At 39.7% G+C, this 11,322-nt stretch overlaps 1 protein-coding gene across 1 annotated transcript; it reads left to right on the top strand.

The window, feature by feature from the left end:
- The first annotated feature begins 1,088 nt into the window (after positions 1-1,088).
- sgpp1a (sphingosine-1-phosphate phosphatase 1a) lies at positions 1,089-11,224 on the top strand. The gene is made up of 3 exons (XM_046835855.1): positions 1,089-2,017; positions 5,576-5,665; positions 8,583-11,224. Exons 1-3 carry the CDS (start codon positions 1,379-1,381, stop codon positions 9,132-9,134), a joined length of 1,281 nt encoding a protein of 426 aa, XP_046691811.1. The 5' UTR covers positions 1,089-1,378; the 3' UTR covers positions 9,135-11,224.
- The last annotated feature ends 98 nt before the right edge of the window (positions 11,225-11,322 follow it).

Here is an 11,322-nt window from a genome sequence, read left to right as displayed (position 1 = left end):
TACTCCTTCCATCTTCTCAACACTCTCTCCTCACTAGTCAACACATTTCCATCTCCAGCCTTTATTACTCTAACTTGCAGCACATCCTTTCCAGCTCAGTCTCTGCCTGGCCAATCGGTACAAATCCTTTTCTCCTTCTTTAGTGTTCAACTTCTCATACAGCTCCTCATATGCATTTTCCTTGGCTTTCCCACATCCCTCTTTACCTGCTGCCGCATCTCCTTGTACTCCTGCCTGTTTTTTTCATCACTCTGTTGATCCCAATTCTGTTTTACCAACCTCTTTCTCCTAATGCTTTCCTGCACTTTCTCATTCCGCCACCATGTCTGTCTTCCTTTCTATTTTCAAAGGTCACACCAAGTACTTTTCTAGCGGTCTTACTTCTGCAGTAGTTGCCCAGTCAGCACATCTTCACCACCACCAAGCCTCTCTGACCTCTTCCCTGAATCTCACACCAGTCTTCTGCTTTGTTTCCACCATCTAATTCTCCTTTCAGTCCCCACTCTCCTCCTCTTCTTCTTCACCTCCAAAACCAACCTACAGACCACTATCTGATGCTGTCTAGCTACACTGTCTCCTGCCAACACCTTACAGTCTCCAATCTTCTTCAGGTTGCATCTCATAGAACATAGTCCACCTGTGTGCATCTTCCTCCACTCTTGTCACCCTATGATCCTCCTCCTTAAAATAAGTATTCACCACTGCCATTTCTATCCTTTTAGCAAAATCTACCACCATCTGCTGTTCCACATTCCTCTCCATAAGGCCATACCTGCCCATCACCTCTGTTCCACCATCTTTCATTCCTAGGTTCACCTTCTACCACTTCATCTAACTCACTCCAGACTTTTTCTTCTCCTCCATCTCACAACCTTCCAGCTTTACGTTCATCACATCAGAAACTCTCTTCACCTCCTGGGTTGGTGTATTTGATCAAGTGAAGGGGAAATTGTAGTGTTTCAGTGTATATAAAGACTTTCTAAATAACTCTGTTTCAAAATGTGTTTAAACAGTTCTGCGGATAAAACACATGGGTGTGACCTTTTTTGAGGTGTCCATATACTTTTGGCCGAGCAGTGCAGGAGGAGTATTCAAAGAGGCTGTCGGCGGGGACCCGCTTATTACGTCATGACTAGTGCGCGTGCCCGTGGCCGTGAGCGCGAGGCTGCAGCCGGATCCTGGGAGCTTCGTTACGTTTTCAGTGGTTTCAGCTCGTGAGAGATTAAACCCCGGATCCAAGCAGCGGCATGAAGAAGCAGAGAGAAAGTTGGCGTTAGCGGTGTGTTTCTGTTTCTCTGAGAAGCACCACCCTCGTGTCATCGGGTCTGCGCGCGGGCTTGGGATCCGCTCACAGTGGAGGGCCCGAGTCGGAGTAGCAATGGTGACGACACTGATCGCGCGATTCGTCCGCTTTTGCAAGTACCTACAGGACCCTCGACATGTCGCCAGGTTCCAGCAGCTCTGCGGGGTCAGAGGCACGTTTTCCCGCAGATCGGCCGCGCCGGAGCAGACGAGCGCTCGAGATCCGCCGCCTAACGGCGCGTGCATGAAGCGGTGCGATCAAGAGGTCGGGGAGTGTGTAAAACCCCACCACGGCGAGAACAACGAGGCTCCCGGGACTGAGAGATTAGACTGCAGAGGCAGAGTGAAGCCTCTCCGTAAGAACTCCCTGACTGATGATGTCGGCCAGGAATTCATTATCGAGAGCAAGTTCCTCTTCTACTTGTTTACGATGGGCACCGAACTGGGCAACGAGATGTTCTTCATCGTGTTCTTCCCCTTCCTCATGTGGAACGTGGACGCGTGTGTGAGCCGGCAAGTGATCGTGGTGTGGGTCTGGGTGCTGTTCTTTGGACAGACCACCAAAGACCTGGTGGGATGGACACGACCTGCTTCTCCACCCGTAGTTAAAGTGGAGGTCTTCTACAACTTCGAGTACAGCATGCCGTCAGTGCATGCCATGACCGGAGCATCTGTCCCTTTCTGTCTCTTCATGCTCACTTACAACCGCTGGGAGGTAACGGACAGGGACAGAGCTGTCATTCAGAATAATGGCAATAATAAAGATCTTGTATACTTTATTTCTGTTAGGGGCATTCTGAAATGGCAGTGATGCCATGCCAGTGCCAGTGGCATCACTATGACCATGAAACTGATACTGAAAAAAAAATTAAATAAATAAAAATAAACACATACTATATATGTGTGTGTGTATGTATATACGTATATGTATATATATATACACATATATATATATATATATATATATATATATATATATATATATATATATGTATGTATGTGTATATGTGTGTTAATGTTAGTTGTGCTCATTCAACTACAAAAATATTACCAAAATCTCCCACTGATCCTATGTGAAGATGTCTGAAATGCAGTCTATGCACTAGTTTATTTCAAAGCTGTTCAATAGGTTTGAGGTCGAGGCTCTTAAATTGTAAAAACCTTTGTCTCCAGTGACTTTGCTTTGTGCACACGGGCATTGCAAATCTGGAACGGGTGAACCGAGAGGCCACAAATTTCCTTGCAAATTTCTGGCAACAGTTTGCAAAAGAACCTCATATAGGCTACATGTACAGTAGTCTACATATATACTGTAGGTCAGGTCCAAATTAATATTTTTTTGTTCGCCATTGAATAAATAATCCCATGTGGAAGTATCTGGAGAAAGTCACCATTTGTGAATGGCACATATGCAATCGGTCAATTGAGTAAAATAGTGTTGTAGAAAACGTCAGTGATTTTAAATCTACTCTTTAGCTCTAATTCTCTACATTGGGTGCATGTTTTTATACATTTGTCATATGAAAAACAGATTTTTCAGCAGGGATTGTCAGGGAGGCCATGTACAAAACCGTTGTACTCGAGTTTTTGGGTGAACCTGGTAGTTTTGATTGTCAGGTGTGTCTTTTGATGCCTTGCTAATGTATGCTAATGCCTTTTGCACCTCTCGGATTACAGATGTTTATCAGGCTTCATTGCCACCAACCTCTTTGACTGTTCATTGCTCACAGGTTTACCATCACAAGAAGCCTTACAGACTCTTGATATCGAGTTCCCTGTATCGGGCTAGCAAGTTTTCTTGAACACTTAGATGGCATTTGAAATTTAGACTGATTCATAATAGCCATTTGTTTTTATCCCGTTCAAGGTTGATGCTGCTCTAGGTTTTTTTTTAAATATTAAAGTCTTTAGATTCTGTTAATTATTTGACCAATGAATAAGCTAATTACATGTAAGGCCCAACTGTATAACATTCCTATCCTGATAGCAGGCTCGTTTGAGTCTTAAGGATTTGTCATGATAAGCAAAGAGCTGTGGTGTGATAAGTGTATGGCCTCTGAGCTCTTAGATAGTGTGCAGGCAGCTGGGTTCACGGATGTCATATCCACGGTGGTGTGAGCTCTAAAGTTCATTTAGTAGAAAGTTTTTTTTTTTTTTTTCCTGTCCAAATTCTAAAGGTTCCTATTCGACGTAATATGTACCTGGTGAAAACTAATAGCAAGAGGCTGTACTTTCTAAGGATCGTGCTTATTTTTGTTAAAAGAATGAATGTTTCATGCATTTCATCCATTATAATTTTTTTTGTATTTGACAAATGATGTAATATAGGGAGATGATGCATGCTTTACTGAAGGTCTGTTTTATATTTTATTCCGTATCCCTCATATAACAGTGCTTTGTGTTCTGGCCTCACAAACTTTGTTTGCATTAAACTAGTACAATAGAGCAGGTTAAACAAGCCCAGATGTTCTGTTCTGGCTTTATTTGATGTGTGGTTTATTTTTATTTTATTTTTTTTGTCAAAGTGAATGAATTCCCTGACATTGAGGTGACTTCAGTCATTTACAAAGAAGATAAGAATAGCAATAGCAGAACACCGAGAACAATGGAGCCGGGTCACGGCTTGACCCTCTTCTCTTTGTGTGTCTTGTCAGCTGTGTTTGCAGATTTAAACATGAAAGATACTGCTTGTACCAATATTTGTGTGAATCAGCAGATATGTGTTTTTTTCCCTTTTTTCAAACCTCTGTGCAAATCATTCCCATCATTTGCACTTTGGCACACATTTGCTTTGTGCACAGCAGAATGCAAAGCCGTGAAGGTTAAAGCAGGGAGTGGCACTACTGAGCATGTTTACTATTTTGACAGCTTTCTATTAGTTTTTGAATGACTCTCCACTACATTTTAGAAAATGTATATTGCACTTTATCAGATTCACTACAATGACAAAAGTATTGGGACACCTGAGTATTTCCATACGTGGTTCTTCACCAGACTGTTATCACAAAGTTAGAGGCACACAATTGTATAATGCAGGGGTCACCAACCTTTTAGAAACCGAGAGCTACTTCTTGGGTACCGACTAATGTGAAGGGCTACCAGTTTGATGCACAGTTTTCAGTTTGAGCTGAAATAAATTTGCTCAATTTACCTTTTATTATATGTTATTATTAATAATGAATAATATTTATCTATGTGAAGACACTGATCATGTTAATAATTTCTCACAATAATTATCAACAATGATTTAACAAAGTAGAAAACAGCTATTTTTTTTAAAAGGCCTGCGGGCACCATGTTGGTGACCCCTGGTATATTGTATATGCCCCCATCACTTTTATTAAAAATTGTGCAATCTGTAGCATGAATTGGTTATTTTAGTTTAATTTTATTTAGTTATACCTTAACATGAGAGGATTTTTTTTTTTTTTTTTTTTTTCCTTTAGAGAAATAAATGCAAAATAGATAAATTCATTCCCTTTTTAACTTTCAAGTCAATACAGCTTTTTCACTGCTAATACTGATACTGGATTTACATTATATGGGGGGGGGAAATGTTCGTGGACACCTGGTTTTAAGATTTGTGCGTGCTTCTTGAACATCCCATTCCACATTCACTCCCCATTTGTGGTTATAATAACTTCCACTCTTCTGGGTAGATGTTTCACTAGATTTTCGAGTGTGGTTATTGAGGTTTGTGCTCATTCAGCCACAAGGGCGTTTCTTAGGTTATGATCTCAGGTTAAGGAGGTCTGGGGTGCAGTCAGCATTTCAGTTTATCTGAAGTTTGAGGTCAGAGCTTTATTGCAGGCCAATTAAGATCTTCCATGCAACTCATACAAACTATATCTTCAAAGAGGTGGCTTTGTGCACAGGGCGGTTGTCATGTTGGAATAGGTTTGGGTCTCCCTGGTACCTGGAACAGTCAGGTGTCACAATACGTTTGTCCATACATTATTATATAAATTAATCTCTGCCTAATTGATCAATTTTCCATTTGCACTGTCTAGTAACTAGACTCTAGTTCAATGTACTGGTAGTAAAATAAAGCTACAGGGTGAAACTGCTTTTGTTGTGTGTGGGGTGTGTGTGGGTGGGTGTGTGTGTTTGTTTTGAGCTGGCATCTGGCACAAATTATGACTTCTGCAGTTCATCAGTGCCATCAGTAGTAAATGATCTATGTGACAGTTGAAGTAGTCTAAACGGTCTGCATGAACAATGGAAATAGTTGCTCACATTGTCTAAAATGCTTTCTCCTCTCTCTGTGTCTCAGTACCCATTCCTGTTGGGACTGAGTGTGGCCATATGTTGGAGCTTTCTGGTATGCATAAGCAGAATCTACATGGGAATGCATTCTGTCTTGGTAAGTAAAACTTTCACCAGGGATTTATTTTCATGTGTCACATTTTACATAATGACTCGAGCATTTTATAAACATTTTCCTTCCTCGACTCAAAAGCTCAATCATTCACAAAGGTTTGTGATTGTTCTCTCTCTCTCTCTCTCTCTCTCTCTCTCTCTTTCTAACTAAAGAAAAAAAAAAATCGAATTTCCATTCAATTATCTATTATTTTCTGTATTCAAGCTTGTTTTGATCCGTTTCAGAATGACCCAGCCAAGACAAAAGAGAAAAAAAAAGAAATAAATAAAATACAAATAATAAATTCTAAGTTGGACATGTAAAATGAGGATACAGTTGCCCATAAGCTGCAAACAAAAGCTGATTCATAATTGGTATCTTGTACACCTCCGCAGTCCAGACCCCATGGGATGGATACGAATGCTCACAAGCTAAAGCTGTAGATCAGTGAGTCATCATGGATGACTCATAGCATCTGCTCTGCTCCGTTAATAACCGGATGCTGGTTCTGCTAGCAGTTTTGATCCGTTTTCTGCGCTTTAGCGATCTGTGATATCAATTATCCTGACTGTCAGAAAGCTTTTAGTCACTGCTGCATTGTGGCGTCTGCATGTTTCTTATTTAAACATTGTTTCCAAGTAAAGTTACACCATATGGACAAAAGTTTGTGGACACCTGATAAGATTCATATGTGCTGTTTGAGCATCCCATTTCACATTTAGGCCTTTGGGAAGATGTTCCACTCGATTTTGGTGTGTGCTCGTCGAGATTTGTGCTCATTCAGCCGTAAAGTCAGGTTCTGATGTGGGGTGAGACGGCGCTCCAGTTCATCCCAGTCAGGTTGAAGTCAGAGCTCTATAGCAGGCCACTTAAGATCTTCCACTCCGAACCGTGTACACCATATCATGGATCTGGCTTTGTGCACAGGGTGATTTGTTATGCTGGAACAGGTTTGGGAGCTCCTAGTTGAATTGAAGGGAAAGTCTAATGCCACCACATCAATACCATTTTTGTGCCTCCTTTGCAAAAGTAACAGTTCAGAGATCTTGGCTAGAAAAGTAAAGTTTCCCAATACTACACCTAAACTCCATTGTCAGCATTTGGCTTTGTGTTTAAAGATAAATATAAAAACTAAATATCTACTTTAATTTTTTTTGTGTCTATGGATTGCTTTTAGGAGCATGGGCTAACGTATGTTTACGGCACAAAATGTTTTGTATTAGTTATACATATGAACATTTATTTGGATGTTCAGTGTCTAATGTGTAGTCCCATACATACATAAAACACATGACAAATTGACAGATACTTTCATCGGAGATGAGTTATTCATTATTAAGCTCATCTGTAGTTCAACAAGCAATTCAATCTGGAGTTGTTAAGCATGAACACTGATGTGCAAGTCATTCTGGGTGGATATCTTTCCTTTAAAAAGTGGTGGTGTTTGGGTTTTTTTTTTCTTTTAAACATTGCACAACACTAGTTTTCACTAGTAGGCTTCCCTTTTTTTTCTCAATTTAAAGGCAGTGTTAAAAGTGACGCATATACATAAAAGTTTAATATGAGCTATAATCTTTCAGCTCATTTCATTCAACGTTCCGCCATACGCCATCAGCAGTCGTGATACAATAGCATGTGTAATGAACGTGAAGAAGGTGCATTGTTGATCTGAATATAGTTTTGGTGAAGAAACTGGAGGGTTAATCTATTGAGCGCACATTTTTCTAATCGCAGTTCAAATAACACAAAAGGTGATGCTTTCGGAACAAAAAAGGTGGGCTTTTTTTAAAAAATATATATTGTTCAGAGAACTCTCCATCCCCCATCCCCCCCCCTTTGTATATCATCTAACAAACACCTCTATTTACAGCACCATTATTATTAGTATTAATGTTTTTTTTTTTAGGTAGTATTTTATTTAAATAAATGAGACTTTAGCGTATCGTATATTAGTAAAGTCTAATAGTTTGATTGTCAGGATACAGTTTTTAAACCTTCCATCTAATATCACCACCAGCCACCACTAGAAAGCTGTTAAGTGAATTAGCCCACATGAAGAGGAAGTCCAAATTGCCACGTGAGAGTGAAAACAGGAAGCTATTACGACAGGCACATAATTACTTCTCTGGAGGTAAACAATCAAAGTCATTGCTTGTTTTCAAAGCTGGCTGTAGAGTCACAGACTCATAAAATATTTCTATGAATGATCAAAGATGAGGCCTATGAAATTTTGTTTTACTCACCATCTAAGAGCTTGTGACATTTTTGTGTTTGCATGTCAAAAAAAAAAAAAGAGCTGTTTGGGGAACTTTTGATTTCACTTCATCTTTTAAAAGTGTTGTTAAAGCAGTCTGTATGGATACGAACACGACAACACAAGACAGCACTTCTGGATTGAGGCTTTGACGTAAACTGGGGATAAACCCACTCGCTCATGCACTTTTGCTGTATACACTGTTATTCACAGGGCACCATAGACATATGGAAATAAAGGGCACATGCAGCACACCAAGCTGAAACTTGAAGATGGTGTGGATAGATTTATGATGCCTAATTGGTAATAATATAATGAACTATCCACTCATTATCATTTTATTAATCTATTAAGAATCTGGAGAGCTAGAAAATGGCAGCATTATATAAGAAGTGTGTGCGTGTGTCAATATGATTATTTAAACCGGTGCATCGATTTAAAGGGGATCAATTTGCATTACATAATTTGAGTGTAAACTGGGGGCTGAATAATTTAATAAGCCTAAATAGAAAACAATCTTATGAATAAATAATTTCATGTGGAAACTTGAGGCTTATACCGCAAATATTCAGACACCTTATTACAGTTAAAAGTGGAAGACTGGTAGTATTCTTAGTGACTGCTTTTCCAGGTCTTATTTTATTAAATTTTTCTCATGTCTTTCAGGAGGTGATTACAGGCTTCCTGTACAGCTTGCTGATACTGGCTTGCTTTCTCCCTGTGCTGGAAGACATCGATACATTCTACTTATCAGGCAGCATGGCTCCTGCACTCATTCTGCTGCTGCATGTGGGCCTGGCCGTGCTCGCCTTCTCTCTGGATTCGTGGAGTACATCCCGTGCTGACACCGCGCAGGCTCTGGCAACCGGTGCAGGGGGTGCACTGGCAAGCAACTTCAACCAGCATCTGGGCCTGCACTTCGACCCACCTGCCTCCTCGCTACCTCTGAAGATGCCCTCCATCACCAGCGCACTGCTGGGACGCTCTCTTCTGCGCTTGCTGATTGGTGTGGCAGTTCTGCTGGCTGTGCGCGCGATCATGAAGGCCATCGCCATCCCGCTGGCCTGCCAGTTATTCGGCGTACCCTCTAACGACGTACGCAAGGCGCGGCAGGACCCACGTGTGGAGCTTACCTACCGTTTCCTTGTTTATGGGACAGTGGCCTTTTGCTGTGTCTTCCTTGTACCTCTGCTCTTTCTCTGTCTGCACTTGGTGTGAAGACACTATCAGGCTTCTGTCATAGTCACTAATGTGGACAAATAACAGTTTTGAGGAGAATATTTTTGGAAGTAGACTGTCTACCAAGCTGGTATTTGAAAGTAACCACTTAATGTTATCAAGTTAAGTTTTTATTTTATTTTGTCTGATTTTTTTTTTTTTCTTCTTCAGACACTTAATGTTTATTTTAAATGTTTCTATCCTTAATCTTTTTAAATCTCTTTACTAACCCAAAGTGTCAATGATTTTGTCAGAACACAGAAGTCACTTTTAGACAAAGGAGCTTTTTTGCACAACTGTATGAAATGAATGGTGTTTCGGATGAAATCACTAATAGTGAGTTTTAAAATGAGGTGTACAGAAATGTATTAGTGACTGTTAAAAAAACTGTAACTGCTAATACCAGACAGTTGTGTCTTTTACAGGCTTCAACCCAATCTAAAATATGGCAGGCATCCAACATGCAATCCATGTACAAATCCTAAAGTTATATACCTTTTAATTCTTCTTCTACCACAAGCCATGGTATATAGTTTGAGCTCTAACTGGGTACTCTAGACCAGGACATGGATTTGTTGCTGAGCCACACTGTTGTCAAATACAAAAATTACAACTAATGCGCCACAGTCAGTAAAAATAAGCCTACATGGTACATCTTTATGGGTGTGGTGAAACTATAACATAGTTGTGCTTTAAAACACTGGCTGGGATCCAGCGGTGAACAAAAGCTTTAGCTGAACAACATAATATTTAGGTGCATTTCTGCTTTGTCTTATGAGGATCCTGTTTGCTTTATCTCCACCCGTCTCCTCAACAGCCTTCCTACCTACACCCATCCTGCACCATTGTGTTCTACAGTACATTGGATCCCTACCAAATTGCACTCTTAAGCTTTGCCTGTCCATGTTCAACTTGTATATACAAACCCACTCCTATGTTTTTTCCTTATTAGGCCATTCTTTGTTTCCACTATACTTTATCCTGAAGCATTTTTTTTCTTTACTTCAGAGCAGCTCAATGCAATTGGACTCTGTGTTTGAAGAGCACTGTTCTCAGACTAGTAATATGTGGTCATACTTAATGGTGCAGCGTGTCTTCAGATTTTATCTTTCATACTGAACAATCATGTCATACTAAATTGTGTGATTGAACAAGGAGATGATGATTACTGTTTCTATATTCTGTGTGCATAATTTGAAATATGCTCAATCTAAATCTCTAGCCTCCAGTCTCACATACAATCTCCTGGTTATCAAGTCTGCACGGCCACAGGGACAAAGAGAGAAGACTGTTCTGTGGATATCTCTCTCTCTCTCTCTCTCTCCAATCTTTAATACAGATGACTGTCATAGGTTTTTTCCCTTCTGTTGCACAAGAAACGATTTCAATCACGTGGTGTCATTTATTTCTAAAATTCAATAGCCGGAGGATAGATAAATTATAATAAAATGCAATTCCAATACAACCTACACCCAGCCCCTCCTGAGTGTAACATCCAAATCCAATCAAAATGTGAAGTCTGTGGTCAAAATAAAGGTGTTTATTTGACTTGGTTTGAGATTTGATACTGTACATGCAAATATTTTAAAACAATTCATCAATGTCAAAAGTGCATGATACAAAAAGTGTGTATTATTTCCTACTTTGAAATGTTTTTATTGCTTTTTGTTCAGCATGTCTTATCTCAAGTAGACTCGTGAAGTTCACAAAAACATTGTCCCTCTTACAGCCCAGATAAACTTAAGTATTAGACAGTGGTCTTTTTTTTTAATAACGCATGGTCAGGGTGTGTCCACAAATATATGATTAAAGAGATTAAGGTTGGGCAATAGAAAGTTATTGGTGGATATTAAATGAAAAACACTGTTTTACTTAAATGATTAATTGTCTTGATGTACTGTTTTGTTTTTTTTAAGTTTGCAGCTGTTGTGATAGTGATTTTAATCACATTGCTCTAAATACACAACTCAATGCCACTGCTTCCTAATCTGTCTGAAAAATATAACGAGGTGGAAGATATTCACGGAAATGTATTCATGCATACTATGTATATAGTATTACTCTGCATAAATCACATTATGTTGTACAAATCTCATCTCAATCTGTTTGTATGCGATTGAAAGTTTAAGTGATTATGAAGTGTTTAAGAGCAGTTCGAGTGTCTCGTATGCAGCACCTTACGCAACCG

This window comes from Silurus meridionalis, chromosome 23, assembly GCF_014805685.1.
Source record: "Silurus meridionalis isolate SWU-2019-XX chromosome 23, ASM1480568v1, whole genome shotgun sequence".
In the NCBI taxonomy this organism is placed as follows: domain Eukaryota; kingdom Metazoa; phylum Chordata; class Actinopteri; order Siluriformes; family Siluridae; genus Silurus; species Silurus meridionalis.
Note: the sequence above shows the minus strand (reverse complement) of the source record. Positions and strands in the feature narration are given on the sequence as shown.